The sequence below is a fragment of the Gymnoscopelus braueri genome, assembly GCF_963280865.1.
Source record: "Gymnoscopelus braueri genome assembly, chromosome: 22".
Taxonomy (NCBI): domain Eukaryota; kingdom Metazoa; phylum Chordata; class Actinopteri; order Myctophiformes; family Myctophidae; genus Gymnoscopelus; species Gymnoscopelus braueri.
This window is the reverse complement of record NC_137624.1, coordinates 9511102-9534468: the sequence shown is the minus strand read 5'-3', so window position 1 is coordinate 9534468 and position 23367 is coordinate 9511102. Positions and strand designations below refer to the sequence as shown.

At 41.8% G+C, this 23367-nt stretch overlaps 2 protein-coding genes across 3 annotated transcripts in view; both read right to left on the bottom strand.

Moving 5' to 3' along the window:
- The window catches only part of smad7 (SMAD family member 7), a 28324-nt gene extending 19717 nt beyond the window's left edge, over window positions 1-8607 (bottom strand). Inside the window, 2 exon segments of the mRNA XM_080419717.1 lie at window positions 4561-4614; window positions 6801-8607. Coding sequence (XP_080275843.1) covers window positions 4561-4614; window positions 6801-7326 — 580 coding nt within the window. The 5' untranslated portion in view covers window positions 7327-8607.
- Window positions 8608-20983: 12376 nt separating this feature from the next.
- The window catches only part of dym (dymeclin), an 82467-nt gene continuing 80083 nt past the window's right edge, over window positions 20984-23367 (bottom strand). For both annotated transcript variants that reach the window (XM_080419563.1, XM_080419562.1), the window contains exon 17: window positions 20984-23293. In XM_080419563.1, coding sequence (XP_080275689.1) covers window positions 23141-23293 — 153 coding nt within the window. In that variant the 3' untranslated portion in view covers window positions 20984-23140. The remainder of the gene's footprint in view (window positions 23294-23367) is intronic.

The window sequence follows — 23367 nt, the reverse complement described above, 5'->3', positions numbered from 1 at the left end:
AGCGTACAGTGTTGCCATGTCTGCTAATTAAAAGCGGTTTTGGGCTTCTTTTTCGGTAAAGTTGCTTGTAAACATTGGTAGTTGTGATTCTTTTGGGCTTGTTTCTAGTCGTCTAATGTTGTCTAAACCAGTGGTTCTTAAAAAATGTTATGGCATTAATATGTACTTGTCCATTTTAAAATATTTTGTGCCAGGGACAGCAACTCTGACACACTCATACAGCCCAGCATCCTGCCTGTCACTGAAAACATCGCCCTTTAATAGCTTTATAATAAAGGATAATAAGCAATTGCTTGCCAGGTTCTATTTCTAACTTATTTTCTGTTTACCAAGGAGCTGACGAGATGGGGGAGACCCCTGTTACAGAATAAACACTGTATGATTACTATGGGAATATAGAGCTATTTAAAACGTATTTTAACAAAGGGAAAATCATCGCTCACTATACGATTTTCTACACATTTTCTCTCTCTCTTCATCAGTACGTTTACAAGGACTTTTTCCAGCCAATCTCTTAAACCAACATTGATTTCATGAAGCATTTCTGTTGATAGAACAACGTCTTGTTCATAGAACTAACGTCTCTTATGATGCTCCTGGTGTGAGTGAGTGCTTTTGGGGGATGTGATATTTAAAATAAAAACAATCACTATTATTACTATTATAAGTAGTAATATAGTATTAGATGGCACATTATATGGCTCTGCCTCCCATCTCATTCATTAATCACAGTCCTTTCTATATTAGCCATGGTTATTTGGGGTGTCATTCTATTGGGTTAAGACTGGTACGGAGGGCAAATATTAATATTGCAATGATGCATTCATCTGCAGAGGCAGAACAAGTCACGCTGTCGCAGGAGAGATTAACGTCATTGAGACAGACAGGGGTGTTTCCTAGGAGCCTGGGGGGGCAACTCTCAACTGTCATTTGGACGATTGGACCCCTACTGCACGGTTCAATTACGCTTAATTTATATTCTGTCTCATGGTGGTGTCAAGCACCAGAAAAAAATTGCATAAATAGCAGAGCTACAAGCTCAACAACGTGATGAACTGTGAGCTCGTATATCGGCTATTTTCAGCGCTCAACGCCGACGTTTACAGACGAAGTATAAAACCCTCTTCCCACTCACTTGAAATGAATGCAATTCACTAGTATGTTTAATCTTTTGAATGATTTTGAATGCGGATATATATTTTGTACCGTCAATATCTCACATCGCCCCAAAAGCATCACAGGTGTGATGGGCTATTCAAAGCTGCTTTGGGCTATTCGAAAATAGCAGATCTACAAGCTCATAGCACCGAGTGCCGCGCTATCACAGACAGACAGAGGGAGAGAGAGAGAGAGAGAGAAAGACAGAACACCCTATAAAGAGCCACAGCTGCGGCTGTAATGACTTCCTATTGTTTCTGTTCATTGAAAGCCACTTTCTCCTCCTGACTGACTGACTCACAGGCTGCCGGGTTTGACGGCCATTGTACTCTCACCCTGCACTGATTGTGAGCGCTGGTGGTTGAAGGGAGGGGGAGGAGGAGGGGGGAATTAAAACCAAAAAGAGACTAAAATAGGCCTGCCCTCCATGCCATGCATGGAAGAAGTACCCACATTTTTTTTTCTTCACTTAACCACTTAAACCCCAGCATCCGTCCGTATTGTGGGGGGGGGGAACTCTCGCTGAAATTAGCCGATCTACAAGCTCGCAATGCTTCGTCGCGCAGATATTTAACGTGGAGCGAAAAGTGCCGCGCTATGAGCTTGTAGATCTGCTATTTTTGAAAAATCGTGAAAATGTGTGCAAATCTTTGAATATATATTTTAAAGCGAACATTTGTAACTCAAATCTTTGCTTCTGGGGAGGTCCCTGGAACAAAAATATTTGACAAATGTTCGCTTTAAAAAATATATATTCAAAGATTTGCAAAAATGTTCAAGATTTTTAAAAAATAGCAGATCTACAAGCTCATAGCGCAGCCGCGCTATGAGCTTGTAGATCTGCTATTTTTGAATAGCCAAAGAGATCTAAAATGACAGAGATGCGTTCCCGGATTGAAAGGGTCAAGTGGTTACGTACAGTTCTTGAGTAAATGTACTTTCTACCACTTCCATGTGTGTGTGTGTGTGTGTGTGTGGGTGGGGGGGGGGGGGGGGGTTGGTGGTGGTGGTCTTCCACGGGGCAAAGAGGAGGAGGAACTCTTGTAAACAGTTAATGGAGCGCTGGCACGACGCCCTGCAGGAAGCCGCCTTGCTCAACGAGCTCTTCCTCCTCTCCCCCTAGCCTGCACGGCGCCCACATACTATCTAGACAGGAAACCCCCCGAATATAACATACTTCAAAAGTGACTCAGCCACACTGACATAATATGAGCATGATGACAATGCATGCCAATTAACCACTTAAGACCTGAGGCCTTCTACAAAAATGTCTTTTAGAAACAACCTATGTTGCTATATCAGTGGTTCTCAAACTTTTGCATGTCATGGACCACCCAAAATGATATGTATTTGGCCGTGGACCTCCATGTCAAAAATTTTTTGTTCCAGGGACGCCCGGAGAAGCAAAGATTTGAGTTGCAAATGTTTGCTTTAAAAAATATATATTTCAATTTTCACGATTAAAAAAAATAGCAGATCTACATGCTCGTACAAGCTTGTAGATCTGCTATTTTTGAATAGCCAAATAAATCTAAAATGACACAGATGCATACCCAGTCTTAATGGGTTAACCACTTAAGCCCTCTATTAGACTTAGTAGTAAACTGGACCCGAGTTGTATTTGGACCGCTTGTTTTTCTGTGTACACCCAATGTCTTTGCCACAAATAGCATTTTTTGACAACTTTTTGCTATTTGGGAACATTTTAGGAAAACTTGCTCACAACGTGGCATTGTGTGAGCTCGCAATACATTGCACTAAATTGCATTTAGCTTCTTGTACGCCTGTATTGATTATAGATCTGCTATTTTCACTAGCATCGATATATTTTTTTGAAAAGTTCTGAAAGATCATTTGTTTTTAAAAGCAAGCGCTCCAGTACTTTTACTCTTGTGCAAATTCGACCGAGCAACTTTCACTCGTAGTTGTAGACCGGGAGTATCTATCTATACTTTTGACTCAAGTACTGGGGGTTGAGTACTTTGTGCCACCACAGGGGGAACAGGACAGTCAAATGAGATCCGGAGTTGAGGATTGGTGGCTTTCAGAAACAATGGGCTAGTTAAGGATAATGGCTCCTGTCACGATGATCTCACATAGCACAGTGATTGATAGTTGGCTGAGAGATCAATTGCATGCAGGAAATTGTATGTTTGCCGACACAACTAACCGAGGCCTTTCGACTGACTGACTGTGTGACAGCGAGAGCAACCCAAGCGCCTTCAGCCACCGACTCTGTATAGATTCATTTGGCTGATAAATAGCTTGTTGGCTCCAGAGATGTGCTTCTGTCTGTCTGCCCGCTCAATCTGTTGTATGATTTGCAATTCTGATTTCCTCTCTAAACAAAAGCTGCTATCTAGGCTACACATCCCCCTCGTCCTCCAATCCCCCCCCCCCCCAACCCACCCTTGTGCATGTGTGTGTGCCCGCAACACACACAACCATTTACACAACAATAGCAACTCCTTCAACACCCCCCCCCCCCCTCCCCCACCAAAATACATTTGTATGCATCCACCCAAAACTCATTTCCCCACTTGTGAACAATTCTCTTGCTAAATAGGCTATACAAGTACAGACAGCTAAAAAACCAAAAGGCCAGACAGGCAGACACTTAATGTGGATATAAATGTCACACACACACACAAACCTACACTCACTCCAGTGTTTCTCAAACCTTTTCATGTCACAGAACACCAAAATTAATATGTATTTGGCCATGGACCCTGCTGTCTGAAAAGATTTTGTGCCAGGGACCCCCATACAAGATTTGATTTTGATTTTGGAAAATAGCCAAACTGTTTTTTAATGCTATATAACTCATTTTGCTGGGGACAACCCCCACTCAAGGGACCCCTGGGGGTCCCCGGACCCCACTTTGAGAACCACTGACTGACCTATGCAAATGATACAGTTACAAAACCCACATAAACACAAACACATTCACACACTGGTGTGTGGTGCCTTATTGCCTTGCCTGCCAGTCAGTCAGTCTCTATAGCTTGGTATCTCAACTAGGTGCTATGTGGGCCTGGCTGCCAGCCATGCTATAACTGCCCCGCCAGTCAGGCGTGCCACTACACTGCTATCATAAATCACAACACAACATGGAGCCGTTTCCACCACAGACACCCTCCACGCACGCGCACACGCAGAGAGAGAGAGAGAGAGAGAGAGAGAGAGAGAGAGAGAGAGAGAGAGAGAGAGAGAGAGAGAGATGTAATATAATCATTTCCCATCATTTTACAAGACCCTTCACTGACTCCAAAGTCCTCCCATCAGTTTTTATTTTGAAGTACAGTAGTGTTTGCTTTAACATACCCAACTTTAATATACACAATAATATATTGGTTCCATGTTGTAAAATACATTGAAAAATAATTTAAACATCCAACTCACCAGGTGGTTTAAGAAAGTCCATGGGGTAGCGTGAGTAGGGTGGAGGGGGAGACTCTGCATGGAGGAGGGGGGGGGGGGGGCAGGGAGGAAAGAGAGACTGATGAGAAGAAGAGAAGAGACACACAAAAAAAAACAGGCGAAAAGATCGAAACTTATGATAACAGTTGGCATTCTTTTGGGGAGAGTGTTTCTGTTAGTTCTCTCTGTCTGTCTGCCTGCCTGTCTGTCTCTCTCTGTCTCTCTCTCTCCCTCTGTCTCACTCTCTCTGAGAGAGAGAGAGAGAGAGAGAGAGAGAGAGAGAGAGAGAGAGGGAGAGGCAGGGCGGTCGGGCGGCTATTGCCTTTCATTTGGCAGGCAGATAAACAGGGGGGCGCCTGGCGCCAGCACAGCCACTATCAGCGTCTAGGGCCAGACTACTGAGAGATACGGGCCTCTTTTTGGCCACTGCATGGTGGTGGAAGAAGAAGTACTCGGATGTTTTTACTTTTAAGTAAAACAATAAATAAAATAATGTATCAATAGCCTATACCACAATGTCGAGTAAAAGGTCTGAATGCCTATTCAAACATTTTTACTTGCGTAAAGTAGCTACCAAAGTAGCCTATTTGCATCCGAATGTATAGCCTACTTGAAGTAAAGTACCAAAGTAAAACGTTTTAGAGATTAGCATATCTACTAGCTACAAGCTCACACACTCATGTGCTTGTAGATTGGCTATTTTAGAATAGCCGAAATATAAAACAGGGCTTAAAGTGGTTATTGTATTAATAATCAATATGTGCAAAGTAACTAACTAAAGCTGACACATAAATAATTGCAGTGGAGTAAAAAGTAACATCAATATTTTCCTCTGGGATTTAGTGTAGTAGCCTAGCTATATAAAGTATCGAAAAATGGAAATGCTACTTGAGTACATTTACTTAGTTACTTTCCACCAGTGCTTTTGGCTCAGGACAGACAGCACACACACACACACACACACACACACACACACAGAGCCTGGAAACTTAGTTCACGATGGAAACACTCCACTGCAATGGCCCTAGCTATCTGAGTCGTTGAACTTTGGAAAAGAATTGTGAAACGATAAAAACACAATGCCATGCTTTGCAAAGTGGGCCCTCCGAACGTTACACATGTAGCCTATTCTTCTGAGTGAAAGTAGCCGCCTGGTACTATTAATATGTAGCGTTTGACGTCGAGCGACCAAAACATGACGTCAAAATACTTTTTTGACTCGTATTATATAATTTAGGGCCCATGATATCTATCACAGAGACGTTTCTGTGTCGCCGTGTTTATTTATTGTCGAGACCTCAGACGAATTGAACGCCATGTTTGACAACATTATCTGACATAATGATGTTATTACTTGACACTGTCGCCACATAGCCCACGTCACGTGACCTTATGGAAACTTAAGACGGTGCTGTCATTTCAATTCATCTAATTGCAAGGAGTGCTTAGTTGACACGTGGTTTGACAATGTAGCCCACACACCTGATTTAATATGATGCAACATTAAACAAATAATTACATTTTATTTTCAGTTTTTTTCCCCGGGTGGTTCTATCATTTCACCAATGGTGTAAAGCAACTAGGTACATTTACTCAAGCACTGTAGGCCTACTTGAGTACAATTTTGAGGTATTTTTTACTCAACTGGAGTGTTTCAATTTCTTGATCTTTTCTTGTACTCCACTGCATCTCAGGGGAATATATTGTACTTTTACTCCACTACAACTGGTTGAAAACCCATAGTTATACTAGATACTTTGCAGATATTAATTATTATATCATAAAACATACTTTAACCACTTTAGGCCTATTTTATACATTTTTGTGCTTTTACTTTGGGTGCTTTAAGTATATTTTGATGCCAATGTTTTTGTACTTTTACTCAAGTAACATTTTGAACACAGGTCTTTGACGTGTAACAGAGCATGTTTTATATTGTGGTATTGCTACTTTTAGGCCTATAAGTAATAAAAAAAAATCTGAGCCACTTTTTTTCCACCACTGCATTTCACTGTGGTTCACAAAGTGGGATCCAGGGACACTCAGGGTTCCTTCCTTGAGAGGGTTCCAAATTGACACTTACAGATTTGTAACTCTGAGAGTGTACAAATGGAACCAAGGGTCCATTTGGTTCCATTTGTACACTCTCAAGAGTTATGGGGGTCCTTAAAATTCACAAAAGTTCCTAGAACCACTGCGCTAGTGGCCGCATCAAGACTCACCTAGTTCACACAGCCTGCTCATGTGGTGCGGGTTGCAGCAGACGAGCTCCGGGTTGCCTTTCCCATAGGATTCACAGCAAGGCAACCTCTTGAGCTCCGACGAGTGCCTGAGGTCCGGCCACCGGAACACCTTGGCGAGCAGCAGCGGGAGGGAATAAGACTGTTGGCCCACCCTGGCGTCCACCCTGGCGGGCAGGAGCACGCAGGGGCTCCGCGAGGCGCCCCCCTTCGACTCCACCGCCTGCAGCAGCGCCTCCAACTGCTTCTCCTTGATCTTCTTGAGGATCGAGTGGGTCAGCGCCTTCAGTTCGGCCTCCTCCGACCCTCCTCCGGCGTTGCTGTTGTTGTTGGACTTGCTGCCGGTGGCGACCTTTGCCGTTTTGCCCATGCAGCAGCCGCCGCCGGACGACCCATGCGATCCTCCGCCGCCTCTGTTGTCCGCCTCCCCCCCGTCGCCCTGCTGATCGGCGGGCGCGCGGCTCCTCCAGAGTCGCCGGACGAGCCCCGACCGTTTGGTCCTGAACATGCGGGACGAAAAGAGGGTTTCCCGGCTAAAAAACGAGCATCGCGTCCGCGAATCATGAAGATTCCGGCGTCCGAGTCCAGGCAGGAATAAGCAGCCTGAGATGATGTGGTGGAGAAGCCGTGTGCAGGAGAAGCGGAGGCGATCCGTAGCATGCGCCAGTCTCTGTTACCTATATAGGCTATAGCCTACTCCTAAAACCTAGAGCCCAGTCTCTGTTACCTATTAGGCTACTCCTGAAACCTCGATCCGGTCTCTGTTACCTATAGGCTACTCCTAAAACCTAGATCCAGTCTCTGTTACCTATAGGCTACAGCCTACTCCTAAAACCTAGAGCTTTTAAAACACTGCCACGGTTCCTATGACAGTCAGGTCTCATTTAGGGGGTGAATAACCATCACCTAAATGTATTGTTTAAGACGTACAATATAACAACTAGCAGCTTACAAATGTGTATAACGGTTTTTTAGTGCAAATACATTTGGTACAACACAGCAGCAGAGGCTATACGTGTTATATTTATTCATTTGGTAGGCTAGTGGTGAGCTTGCTTCGAGCTAACCCACACATATACCATGCCGATACTTCAGTATGGTTTAGGATTAACATGGTAAAAATAGCATATATGGTGCAATATAAATAGACGTTTGTCTAGTAGTGTGATGGAATAAACGGCTGGGCAGCCTGGACGATACAATAATTATTATTCCATGAAAAGCAAAGCTCGTCTCTGTCTCCAAGAGCATAATCCACAAGATCCCAGATCCAACTGCTCGGTGATCGCAGCGACTAGGCTTGGCTGAACCGTATCCCTTCTCATCTAAAATATGACATTCATTCTACACGGGAGACGTGTGGGTCTTCGAAATATTATTTGAACGAAGGAGAGGGGGGGGGCTCGTTCAGACGCGGATCATCCAAAAAAGCCACAACGAAAACGAGCAAAAATCCTGAAGTGATCCGGACGGAATAATCTAAAAACCCCTAGTTGTAATTTAGTTGCGTTTTATCATTTGAATCCGTCGGGTTGTTATAGCCTATATACGGGTTATTATAGCCTATTATACGTCCAATGCAGCGTTTTTTCCCCCCACAGAAGAAATCCTGTGCCAAATTAATCCAATTGGATGCTGTTTTTTCTGTGTCTTCTTCTTGCGATCAGAGCAGGAACGAGAGTATATCTGATGTGATCTCGGTGGAAAGCAGTCTGCATATGACTGTATATGGTTCCACTGTAGTCTGTGCCCTTGTTGCGTTGCGTCTGTGTCGCTACCACTCCAGACCCTCGCTCTCTCGCTCCCCCTCTCTCTCTCTCTCTCTCTCTGACTGACTGACAGTGTTGCCAGGTTGTGTGAGAGAAACAAGCAATCAGGTCTATAAATACAAGCCCAAAAGAAGCGACCACATCATAAGCACTTTAAACCTACAGATATTTGAAAATAGCCGATCTACAAGCTCACATGCAACGCGTTGTGAGCTTGTAGATCTGCTATCTCCCCCCCAAAAAAGAAATAAAATGTGGAACATTTGGAAGATTTTTGAAACATTCTAACAACACAAATGGTTCGGGGCTCCCCCTGGCATAAAATAATCATTTTCAATTTAGGTCGTTAGGGGGACAAATACACTTGGAGGCCCATCATGGAAATATGTGAGAAAACCACTGGTTCAAATAAAAAACAAGCCCAAAAAAGTAACTAACACTTAAGAAACAAGCCAAAAAGGAAAAAAAAACACTCAACAACTACCAATATTTACAAGCAACTTTACAGAAAATAAGCCCAAAGTCGCTTATAACAAGCGGAAATGGCAACCCTGCCGACTGACTGACTCCCCTCCGGCTCAGAGCTCTCCTCTCCAGTGCGCATTGGCGCGCCCCGGTCACGTGGGGTGTCTAGACACCCTGTCGCTTAAAAAAAATGTGATTGTGTTGCGCAAACAAGAGATCAAGTAACCCACAGGCTCACAGGCAAAACGTTTTTTCCCCGTTTTTTTAGGGAGGAAAGTAACATTTTCAGGAAAAATTACAAAATAAAAAATAAAAAAAAGTTTACAGAGTAAAGTTTAAGAAAGGACAACGGGGTTGAGACATTTCTGGGAATGAGTGATTTATGATAGAAAACTTGGAATTATGCTTCTCACCCCCCTATAACTGATGTTTGACCAATGAGTAGCCATTCTGGCTCAATAAGATCCCTATGTTGATATCATCATGCCAATGAACTAAACCAGGGGACTTTTTTCAGGCGTTTTTCAGGCCAAGGACCCCCTAGCCGAGAGAGAGATGAAGCAGGGACCGCCTCTATACATATTGTATAAAATTGTGTTGCAGATTAAACTTTTTTTTTTTGTTACTTGGTCTGCTCTTCTTTCCCTCTATATACCATACCTCTTTGCCAAAAATAACCGATCTACAAGCTCACAATGCCTCGCAAGGCTTGTAGATCTGCCATTTTTGACTAAAGTTCTGCTCAGAAAAGGGATGCTTGGGTTCAAGTGGTTAATTAAAAAAAAAAAAACTTCTATTTGAGCACTCTCACAGTTACAGACCTGTAAGGATCCATTTGGAACCCACTTTAAGGGAAGTCAAGTCAGGGAACACACTGATCTAAATAATTGTATGGGGGAAGTCACCACTCTCACCAGAAACTTAATTTAATCAGGTTCGATCTGTAAACATTTCAAAACACAACATTTCAGCATCATTATTATTATTATAATGAAGAACAACCCCACATTTGATTTGGTTCATAATATTGCGTGACAAGACTCAGTGCTGCCTCCCTCTGGTCAAAGAGACAATAGCATCCATTCATTGTGAGGTTTCGACTAGTCTGTCACCTCGTGTATATTCTAATGAGCAGATTAGACAATAGAAATCCATTTCCGTTCGGGATAATGAGATGCCAGTTGTTTTAAATGAAAGACAGGCTAAATGCAGCCTACGTGGTGTAACCACTAGTTAGATGATTTCAATTTATAGTGTTTTTAAAGTCTGTCTTTAAAAAAAAAGAAATCCTACCATTGGAAACAAGACCGCAAGGACTTTCATGAACGACCTGTTAAAAGGAATTATCCTTATCCTTATACCACATAGACACTTTGGTCATCTGCAGATTTAGATTGATTTGTTCATAGGACCACAATGGTAACAAGTCCTCAGGACTTTTTTTTGGTGTGTTATCCTTTTATCCCGTGCTGTTTGAATTTCTGTCTAAAGAATTCAATCAATCAAGACAATTTTGGGTGTGAGCATGTTTGTAGCCTATGCCAGTTAAATAATAAAACATAAAATAGTCAATTTCTTACAGCAAATTAAAAAGAAATGGCTATGGCTGACACAATCCAATTTGATTATAGCCTGAATATTGCATTTCAGTCAAATATCTTAAAACAAAGCGAACAGGAGATATAGGCTATAGCATCTGTCGCTTTGCAGGCCTTAGCAAAGCACAGAGACAGACGCTGACACAGGGTCTGGTGACCTAGGCTATGCCCCCCCTATGTGGGGAACTGAGGAATTCCTCTGTAGCCTAATTGTGCTCTCTCTAGGCTACTAGAAGACAGACAGGTTATGGGAGGCGCAGTGGTGTAAAGTAACGAAGTACATGTACTCAAGTACTGTACTTTTGGGGCACTTTACTGGAGTATTTCCCAATTTTCTATACTTAGACTTCTACTGCACTATCTCAGAGGCAAATATTGTACTTTTTTATTGTACAATTGCATTGTGAGCTTGTAGACCGGCATTATACATTTGAAAACTTGTGAAATGGGACATTCTGCATAATGAGTATCTACTTTTGGTACTTTAAGTACATTTTGATAGCAATACTTTTGTACTTTTACTCAAGTGCATTTTGAATTCCGGACTTTCACTTGCAAACAGAGTATTTACTACAATGCAGTATTGATACTTTTACTTAAGTAAAAAAAATGTAGTACTTTTTCCACCACTGGGGAGGCGTATGCAGTATGTTAATGTGGGCTCCAGTGAGAGCCAGTGTCGCCGCGGGGCAGACGGCAGAGGGATGGATGGGGTGACGGTGGCAATGATAATGGGGGAGATGTGTGTGTGTGTGTGTGTGCATGCTCTGGTCCTCCAGTCAATAGCTCAGCTCCATTGTTACAGGATTCCCCACTGGCACTGCAGCGCAGTGCGACCATGCAACAGCCATACAGCACTGTGCCACCATGCAACAGCCATGCAGCACTGTGCCACCATGCAACAGCCATGCAGCACTGTGCCACCATGCAACAGCCCAGTGTTGATTTCGTCGACTAAAAATGTTCGTCGACTACCTTTTTTCACTGACGAAAACGAAATTAGAACTAAATAAAAACTAAGCTATGATGACTAAAACTAAGACTAAATATATTGACAATTTCGTCAACAAATTAAAACTAGACTAAAATGTTAGGGAGTGGACTAGTGGAGAAGAGATCCAGTAGAACTAAAAGACAACGCTTTATACTCAGGTGTTGCACTCTTGTAAAAGTACTCATTATGCAGAATGTCCCATTTCAAGTTTTCAAATGTATAAACATCTTTTGAAAATAGCAGATCTACAAGCTCACACTGCGTCGCGGCGACGCATTGTGAGCTTGTAGATCGTCTATTTTTGTCCATGTTTTGTAATAATAATGAAAATCTTCAAAGGAACTAGTAACTAAGTTTTCAAATAACTGTAGTGGAGTAAAAGTACAATATTTGCCTCTGAGATGTAGTGGAGTAGAAGTAAAAGCATTGGAAATTGGAAATACTCAGGTAAAGTACAAATACCTCAAAATTGTAATTAAGTACAGTAAGAGAACAGAATAAGGATAACCGTGGGATAGGAATAGATCAGTGGTTCTCAACCTACTTTTGAGCTCTGGACCATCTAACATAATATTTCAGTTAAATAATGACTATTAAAAATGTGTTGCTGCGTAGTATCGTGCAACACATTATATCAAGCCCTTAGAAGTCATTATTTAAGAACTTGTCTATGGACCACTGGTTGAGAAGCATTGTTATAAAGGGTTTTGACTGTTTGAGTTCTTATAACTATACTCATACAGTGTTATAAGCAGATTATTTACTTACTTACTTAGTCCTCTTGCACTTCTTATAGATGAGGCAGCGGGGCTGTCATCTATTAAAGGCGCGTAGAGCCAATCGTAGCAACCAGGTTTCTCCATCTGGCTATTACATCCAGCCAGCGGGTGCGGGGGGCACCTCTGGGACGTCTCCAACCGGCTTGCTGGGGATTGAAGGCCAGGATGGTGCTTGTTGGGTGTTCCACGGGCAGGCGGATGATGTGGCCATACCAGCGCACTCGTCGCATTGCTGCGAGACGGGATGCTGGGAGCTGTTGGGTTTTCTCTCTTAAGGCCCGGTTTGTGACATGCTGGCTCCACGTGATGCCTTCGATCCTCCTGAGGGCTCTGGAGTCGAAGCCATCGAGCCTGGCCGCCAGAGTGTTATTCAGCGGCCATGTTTAAGAAGCCGTACAGGAGGACAGAAATGACGAGGCATTGTAGACTCTGAGCTTTGTCTCCCTGGATATGTGCCGGTGTCGCCACAGCGGTCTCCATAGGGACCGCATGACGGAGGCTGCTAGGGCACGCTGTCGGTCGACCTCTATTTTGAGGTCGCCAATGTTGGACACTGTCGAGCCCAGATACTTGAATGTTGGAGAGTGTAGCTTCCGAGTGACACCCCGGGGACCCGCTCACAGACTCTTGACATCAGGTGGTCAATGACGCAGTTAAAGAGTTCTGGGGCAGCGACGCAGCCCTGCCTTACCCCGCTGTTTACGGGGAACCACTCAGAGTCCCGACCATTCACACACACACAGCTTTCCGCACCATGATACAGCTGCTTGAAGAGTGTAGTGATTTTTGTTGGGGCTCCGAGGGACTTCAGGACGTTCCAGAGGGAGCCGTGGTCCACAGCGTCGAAGGCCGCCTTAAGGTCAATGAAGGCAATAAACAGGTGCCGGTCCTTTCTGAACTCCCGGGCCTTTTCTATTAAGAGCCGGAGAGCAGAGATGTGGTCGTGGTGGAGCGGTTGGGCATGAACCCGGCTTGTTGTTTGGCGGCGTCTGCTTCTGGTTGCAGGTATGCTCGGGTGAGTAGGATACGGGTGAAGAGTTTACCGGGGATGGAGAGGAGCGTGATGCCTCTATGGTTGCTGCAGGTCAGCTGATCTCCCTTTCGCTCAGAGACCCACACGAGGTTGATAATCTCTGTGAGCCAGGTTTACAGAGTAAAATTTAAGAAAGGACAACGGGGTTGAGACAATTTCTGGGAAGGAGTGATTTATGATAGAAAACTTGGAATTATGCTTCTCACCCCCCTATAACTGATGTTGTTTGACCAATGAGGAGCCATTCTGGCTCAATAAGACCCCTATGTTGATATATATCATCATGCCAATGATCTAAACCAGGGGACTTCAACGTTTTTCAGGCCAAGGACCCCCTAGCCGAGAGAGAGATGAAGCAGGGACCCCCTCTACATTGTATAAAATTGTGTTGCAGATTAAACCTTTTTTTCTTAAACTTGGTCTGCTCTTCTTTCCCTCTACACCATACCTCTTTGCCAAAATAACTGATATACAAGCTCACAACGCCTCGCAGCGCTTGTAGATCTGCTATTTTTGGCTGAAGTTCTCCTCAGAAAAGGGATGCTTGGGTTCAAGTGGTTAATGTAAAAAAACAAATCTATCACACAAACATTTGGAGGCCCCCCTGTTGTAACTCTGAGGACCCCCTAGGGGTCCCGGACCCCCTGTTCAAGACCCCTGATCTAGTGAACTAAGCAGTGCTCCTCCAACTTTTTTGTATGTATAATTGATTGATTGAAATACTTTATTTAGAAAGACATGGAAAAAGTACATGGAAGTACAGTTCACAATACAAGGTCCACTAAACTGGATGGCTACTCGACTATAATATTTAATACTTGTGATATTTAGTCGACTAAAACTAGACTAACAGTGAAACTTTTCAGATGACTAAAATATGACTAAAACTAAATGGAATTTGATTGAAAAGACTGACGGAAAACTAAATCAAAATTTGATGTCAAAATCAACACTACAACAGCCATACAACACTGTGTCACCATGCAACAGATTCCATTCAAGGTAGCATGGAAGCAATCACTGATCACTCATCCTCTTATCAATCGAAATCCATTTCAGTAGACCAGTGGTGGCCCTCAAACATTTTCATGCCAAGGACCTCCAAATTGATGTTGGTTTGGCTGTGGATCCACATTTGAGAAGAATTTGCGCATAAGAATAGTGTTTTTCCCCCCAAGATTATTCCAAAACGTTCAAGATTTTTGTGACTGAGCTTTTAGATCTGCTACTTTTGAATAGCTGACATATAAAATGGGGTCAAGGTTAATTGTGCTGCTTGGGACCTAAAATAGTTGAAAAATAAAGCCGTAGAAGGGAGGGATACAAGTTTATCAAAGTATAAATATTACAACACTGACCCATAACCTATTTAAAAAGCTCAAGTGAATTTGTTGCCAAAATGTCAGGCAAACCCCCAAACATCTCTTGGCTGGAAGTTTGCAGAAGGGAAATGCCGCACCTAAATGTACATGCATAGCCTGCTAAAATGACAAGCCAACATTATTCTGAGGTATAGGCCTACAGTACATTTATTTTCAACCTAAAATTGTAGATCGGCTATTTTCTGCAAATATTGCCCCCAGAATAGGGATGGTGGGGTTCAAGTGGTTAATGTAAAGAAAAAGAAGAAAAAAAAGGTCCTATTGCACAAAGATTTGGCAGCCCCCCTTTAATAACTCTGAGGACCCTCAGTTTTCAACTGATTGTGAACCAGGGACCACCACCCTAAGAATCAACCTGGGGACCACTGTTGTGTTTTTTTTTTTTGGTAACACTTGCTATGCATCCCATGTCTGTAATGTATAGGCCTAATAGTCTGCTTATAACACTGTATGATTATAGTTATAAGAACTCAAACGGTCAAAACCCTTTATAACAATGCTTCTCAACCAGTGGTCCATGGACACATGTTCTTAAATAATGACTTCTAAGGGCTTGATATAATGTGTTGCACTATACTACGCAGCAACACATTTTTAATAGTCATTATTTAACTGAAATATTATGTTTATGATGGTCCAGAGCTCAAAAGTAGGTTGAGAACCGTGGGATATTCCTATCCCACGGTTATCCTTATTCTGTTCTCTTACTGTACTTAATTACAATTTTGAGGTATTTGTACTTTACCTGAGTATTTCGAATTTCCAATACTTTTACTTCTACTCCATTACATCTCAGAGGCAAATATTGTACTTTTACTCCACTACAATTATTTGAAAACGTTAGTTACTAGTTACTTTGAAGATTGTTAGTATTATTACAAAACATACATGAACCACTTCATCCCTATTTACAGTTCAGCCATTTGAAAATAGCCGATCTACAAGCTCACAATGGGTTGCATCGCGACACATTGTGAGCTTATAGATCTGCTATTTACAAAAGATGTTTATACATTTGAAAACTTGAAATGGGACATTCTGCATAATGAGTACTTTTACTTTTGGTACTTAAAGTATATTTTGATACCAATACTTTTGTACTTTTACTCAAGTACATTTTTGAATTCCGGACTTCAACTTGTAACAGAGTAATTCTATATTGCAGTATTGATACTTTTACTTGAGTAAACAACAATTTGAGTACTTTTTCCACCACTGGTGAGCAGAGACATGCGATTCTATGGGCACATTTCCTAATAATGATGACTCAACCAGAAAATCATTACTCTTTCCCTTCTTGGGATTCTAACTCCCTTTTCTGTAGAAGGGAGGGATACACATTTACCAAAGTATAAATATTACAACACTGACCCATAGCCTATTTAAAAAGCTCAAGAGAATTTGTTGCCAAAATGTCAGGCAAACCCCCAAACATCACTTTACATGCATAGCCTGCTAAAATGACAAGCCAACATTATTCTGAGGTAGGCCTACATTTTGTAGATCGGCTGATTTTCTGCAAATATTGCCTCCAGAATAGGATTGGTGGGGTTCAAGTGGTTAATGTAAAGAAAAAGAAGAAAAAATAAGTTCCTATTGCACAAAGATTTGGCAGCCCCCCTCCCACTTCCCAGTAACTGACTATTGACGAGTCATCTTAGGTCACCACCAGGTCATCTTGAATCTTGAATGTCTGTCTCTTCTTGGCTATAGCGGTGGACAGGGACAGAGTCTCATGTAAACTTCTGTCTCCAACCTTGCCCTGTGCATATTCTTCAGGTATATGCCAGCATGAAAATACTACCCTCACAGACATACGCAGTTACAAAAGCTTAGCTTTTACTGTAAGCTCTGGGAATTCTGCCTGAAAAGTCATCCAGAACTTCACAAGAGACAAGTGTTTTATGACAGAGTCAATGAACTGACCCCCTTCTACAGTTAAGCTTTAAGTACGTTTGGAATTGAAGCATATAAGTCCCCTCAAAGGACCAACGATAATGACGATAAAGTCTTTAATTCCTCTGTCCTCAAATACCAAGTTTTTCCAAAATAAAAAATAAATAAAATAAGGAAAATGAATAAATAAATAAATAAATCTTCACTTTCCTACATTACAGAATGAATGATCAGGGTCCACATGCAATACCTCCACAGACCACCAGTGGTCCGCGGACCATGTAGATTATAAAACCTTGAATATGGAAACACCTCTTTTTGATATCGTGAAATGTAAACGTCATAGTACTTTTTAATCCAGGGAAAACACATCTCCCCTGTTGACGTGGCTGTTTAACAGGCCAACATGGCAGACGGGCTGTCTACGTACAGTACTGTATGTCTATGAAGGTCTATATGCATGTCTACTGTTAAGTCTATGTATGTCTACTGTATGCATGTCTATGGAACAAAGAGAAGATCAACCATCTGGCACTGCTAGTCTATGAAGGTGGGAGAGTGTGTGCGTGTGCGTGTGTGCGTGAGACACACACACACACACACACACACACACACACACACACACACACACACACACACACACACACACACACACACACACACACACACACAGAACCCACTCGCTTTGTTCATGCAGCCTTTCTATAACCTACCAATGACCCTGAGCTGAAAATGGGCCATTCTTTAGATGAAATTGCATCAATTATATCGTCCTTGAGAATGGCAAAATTTCAGCCACGAAAATCAATACAATGGAGACGAGAGGCACGGAATTCTCTCAGGGAAATGGGAGCTCCACACACGGACACAGAGGGTCCCTTTGTACCAGGGACTGGAGTCTCTCTAAGTGGTTTCATGCCTCCATTTCTGCTCGCTGTCCTGCCTACAGCTATTATCATAACAGGCAAAAAAATAATACTATGTAATAGTCATATTCAATATTCACTTTCATTTATGGGTTGAATAGTTAATCAAATTAATCTATTGAAAGAAAAATATAGATTAAAAAAAAATACGAAATTACAACGCGACCGCAACACGTTGTGAGGGTGCAAATGAACTATTTTCATACTACAACATTGTCCGACAAAGTATGTTGAAATATAGGGCTTATACGGAAAGTAAGACGTAGTCGGTTATAACCAAATCTATTCGAATTTGTTCATGTTTCGTTGATACATAAACAAATTATACAAATGTGTTTAAATATTTTATTATTCGAAAAATGTATCGGTAGAATAATTGCCAAGAAGACGATCGCCGTGCTCTGGTGCTGCAGTGGTAGAGTGCCTGCCCACCACCACAGGGGCTGGGGGTTCGAATCCACCGCGGTGCATCCGGCTTTGTCGAGCGTCTATACGAACACAATTTAGCCCCGTGCTCGGGGGAGGGAAGCCGGGTGGGAAGAGTGATGTTTGTCACTGCACGTGCTCCTATGGGCTGGGGTAGGACGGAGGTGCTACATCCTCCCGGTTGGGGCTCCTCACCTGGCAGGTGAGTCAGTAGGCAGTGGTGGAAAAAGTACTCAAATGTTTTACTTAAGTAAAAGTATCGATACTGCAATGTAGAAGTACTCTGTTACGTAAGTAAAAGTCCGGAATTAAAAATTTACTAAAAGTACAAAAGTATTGGTATCAAAATGTACTTAAAGTACCAAAGTATAAACACTAAAATGTTTGAAAATAGCAGATCTACAAGCTCACAACGCGTCGCGATGCGACGCGTTGTGAGCTTGTAGATCGGCTATTTTCAAATAGCCTAAGTATAAAATAGGGCTAAAGTGGTTAATGTATGTTTTATGATGTAATAACGTATATCTGTAAAGTAACTAGTAACTAAGTCTTTCAAATAATTGTAATGGAGTAAAAGTACAGTAAGTAGAAGTGAAGTGGAGTAGAAGTAAAAGTATGGACAATTGGAAATACTCCGGTAAAGTAAAAGCACCTCAAAACTGTACTGTACAGTACTTGAGTAAATGTACTTAGTTACTTAACACCACTGTCAGTAGGATACAACAGCAGTGACAACACACGAATATGTGTGGGGAGGAATTCATTGGCATAACGAAGGAGAAAAGGGGGTAAAAAGCAACAACCAAAAAAAGACAATTGGTAGTTGCAGCCCTGCTTTCACCACATTTTCTGCAAATTAACACGGGACACGTGATTTATCATGACAACACAGTCTTTATGTGTATTTGTCGCTTGCTGTACAGAGCAGTGTTGATTTCGTCGACTAAAACTATGACGAAAAATGTCTGTCGACTGCCTTTTTTCACTAACGAAAACGACAAAAACTAAGACTAAATATATTGACAATTTGGTCAACGAATAAAAACTAGATTAAAATGTTTAGGAGGGACGAGCGGAGAAGAGATCCAGTAGAACTAAGGACAAGTCATCATGGGTGCGCGCGGGTGTCACAGACCGAAAATAGCTTGCAGATCTGCTATTTTCGGCATGCAGCTAAGTGAAAATCAGCCATTTCAGCCATTTCAATAAAAATTATTATTATTATTTTTTTATTATGATATTTAGTCAACTAAAACTAGACTAAAACTAAAACATTTCAGGTGACTAAAATGTGACTAAAACTAAACCAAATTTTATTCAAAAGACTATGACTAAAACTAAATCAAAATGTGCTCTCAAAATCAACACTGGTACAGAGGAGGCAGGGAGAAAGTGACATGGTGTTGGAAGAGGAGGCCAGCTGGCCGATGCCCCGGTCACCTGAGAAGCACTTCAAAGACTGAAGCCCTGTCCCGTTCAGCCAACACCCCGGCTACTCCCAGTAACCTACAGCAGCGCTTCCCAACCTACGGGCCGCGGCCCACCGGGAGGGCCGTGAGAATATTTTGCAGCCCCCAAATAATTGGCTTGAACTTGGAACGCACACACCTCTATGAACAAACGCACGCGCACACACTTCAAAATCCAAAGCATTCCGACACCCAGGTCGAGCTATACGTTTCATGTTACACAGTTCATATATTTCGGTCTGATTCAGATTATAATGATGTTTCCTTGTATTTGATAGTTTTTAGTTTTTTTTTGATTAGTGTGCTTTATTTAGAAATGCTTTCTGTGTGGACAGGTGTTGAAATTTAGCACTTCAACACCTGTCTAGAACACTCAATGCACCTGGTTTGTCCAATGTAATTGTAATATCGTCTCTGTCGGGTGGAAACCTCATACTGTATGTCCAAAAAACTGTTACTTTTCAGGATTCAAATACAAAAATAGCGAAAGAGCAGATCGACAAGCTCGAAGCGCGTCGCTTCGCGCCGCGTTTCGAGCTTGTAGATCAGCTACTTTTGATACTTTTGTGTGACGCTGTAGTATGATCAAGTAGGGCGTTAATTTACGAAAAAACTACGATATCCATGTCAAAGAAAACATAAACATACTGTAAACATATAGGCACGCCCGAGCAAGGCGAACGAACGCCCCCTGCCGAGCAGTGTGGTGTCGGCATGCCTGCCTTGTTTTTAACGTTTTTACTGGTGCGTCTGCCTACACCGAGTTGGGAGTCAGAACGGCGAACGCACGTCCGCATTCCATTGTCAGTCATGTGACGTGGGACTGCCAGGAACGTTCTAAAGCACTGTTTCCCAAACTGAGGGTCGGGAGACTCTGGACCCATTTTTATGGGTCACGAGTAAATCCCTTTTTTACCAAAAAGAATTGTAATTATTATTTCAAAACGTTTTAAAAAATAAGAAAAACATCTAACATGTTCAGAAAGTTCAAACATTTTTCAAGAGAATTATCCAAATTTAAAAAACAATCTATGAAATTCTAAAAAATAATAATAAAAAAAACCTTTTAAGAAGTCGTGAAAATAGCAGATCTACAAGCTCACATCGCGACGCGCTGTGAGCTTGTAGATCTGCTATTTTCACTAGTTTGGGTCCCGGGGAGACATAAAATGTCTCTTTTGGGTCTCGAGCAAAAAAAGTTTGGGAACCGCTGATCTAAAACTACAAACAGATATAGGAGTGAGAATGTGTATAGTGAAATCAAACCATTTGGAGAAAAATGACCAACATGCCCGAGCCATCTGTTTTTTTGAAACAATAATCCCCAAACGTATCCTGAACTCATACATTTGATTATTATAGGTTATGCACATAATTGGAAAATGTGACAAAGTGTTTATTGAAACCGATATTTTATTTTTTTGACCCCTATATTCAAAGTAAAAGTTTGATCACAATGTGATATTGCACAGAATAACAGAAAGCCATCTTACACTTACATGGAAGAAGTCGGTGTAGAATGATATTAATAACAATCTGTAAAGTCTCTGCTGTTAAGCTGAAAGCTCTGGTGGGAGCGCCGACTAACAAACAAAAAAGGAAAAAAAAGGAAAAAAAAAACATCAAAATAAATAATTTAATACAAAAACTCTCCAGTTATACATGCAAGTAAAGTGTCTACCTAAGCAGACAAACATGACCATACGCACCACAGGACAATGGAATTTGGTTTCCTCATTAAAGTACGCATCCTCGCCCATCGTGAAAACGCAGTTCAAAGGTCAATTAAATAGGCCAAAAAGATTTGCATGAACTGATCAAACAAACACGTGTGGATTGTGGATCAATTATTTAACAGTGATGCAAATTAAGCCGTATCTTTCGATTTAATCAACAGAACACTCACATCTCATAAAATCGGGAACCTTTCTCTCTGACCTGTTTTTTGAACTCCGGTTCAAGACAAAAATGCATTTTAAACAAAACCAAAAAAGAAATGGGGAGAAAATAGCGGGCTTCTACGTGGAGTTAACTCACAGTACCTAAAAAACTTAGCAATATTACAGAAGCTGTTCGTGAAATAGATCCAGTATTAATACCGGTAATCCAGCAGCTGTGAACGACCAGTTCACCCAAAGCCAACGGATTCCAGCACTTAGATACATACTTAACCCATTAAGCTTTCAGCTTTCGCTGAAAATAGCAGATCGACAAGCTCAGTGAGCTTGTCGATCTGCTATTTTCAGCGAAAGCTTTCCCCCACGATACGGATGTTGGGGATTAAGTGGTTAAAGGGATGTTTCACTTCCAAACATGTTTGGGGTAATGTTATCGTTTACTCAGGCCTTTGTGAGTAGTTTTGAAGTTGCTTGATTCAGTAATTAGAAATTTGATATTCAATTTCATCAGACACGTCCCCCTTCCTATACAAACCCATTGTAACTTCAAATGGATGGTGTTTTTTACTTACTTACCTTTTTCATTTATTTTTTATAATTGGATAATTATATATATTCATATTTATAAAATTATAAATATGAATATATAGCTTCAGGAACGCATCGGTGTCATTTTAGATTTCTTTGGCTATTCAAATATTTATAATTTTATATATATTTTTTTTTTATCAAATACATGACAAAAGTAAAAACGCATTAGAAGGACAATATCAGTCACCAGAACCAAGGACGGTGTTGTCGATGTATCCAGCATGGTTAAAATGGAGTTTGAAGTTACAATGGGTTTATATAGGAAGGGGGCGTGTCTGATAAAATTAATATCAAATATCTAAATACTGAATCAAGCAACTTAAAAACGGTCCTAACAAAAGCCTGAGTAGACGTTAAAATGAACCCAAACATGTTTGAAAGTGAAATATCCCTTTTAACTCTTAAGGTGCCAATAGAAGCAGTCGAGGGAAGCCACTCTGCCTCTGCCGCGGTTCTGACGGGGTAGAGCCTCTACCAGCGTGGGAAAAGATCACAACTCTTTTGATATGGGGGAAGAGGGAGGGAGAAAACGTTAAGAGGTTGTGCTGAATTATTTGATAAAAAACAATAACAACAATAATAATAATAATCAGCAAACTGTACAAGGTTGAGGCACTTTCAAAGCAGCGTGCACATAGGATGGGTAATGTACGTTTATGTACAGATGCATGTGCGCCCACGCACGCACGCACACACAAACACGCGCACACACACACACACACACACTCTAGAGCCCGACTGATGCCAGATCTTTGGGTCCGATGCCGCCCTCGATTTCCTAGACCTTCGATTACCGATGTTTTGACCAATATTTTGTAAAAAAAAAAAAAAAAACACCACTTAGGCCCTAAAAAAAAATAAAGATCTGCTATTATTGTTCTTTCGTAAAAAATAGGGACGCCAGGTTTAAAGTGGTTAAAAATCGGGATACGGATCTCGTCAAAAAAGTCAAATAATGGCTGATGTATCGGCCAGACTTTGGCTCTCTAACACACACACACACACACACACACACACACACACACACACACACACACACACACAAACACACAGGCGCTTCACTAAATGGATGCAGCCGTTCCCACGTGGGGTCTTCTCAGGAGGAGGAGTCCATGCTGAAGAGCTCGATGCCCTGCGGGCTCCAGTGGAGACCCACTCCCGAGTTGAAGACCAGGGACCACACGTAGGGGATGAAGAAGTCCTCCGGCTGGTCCTCCTCCACGTACTTGAACTTCAACTCTGGGAACTTCTAAAACGGGACACACAGAGAGAGAGAGAGAGAGAGAGAGAGAGAGAGAGAGAGAGAGACACACACCCAGTAAG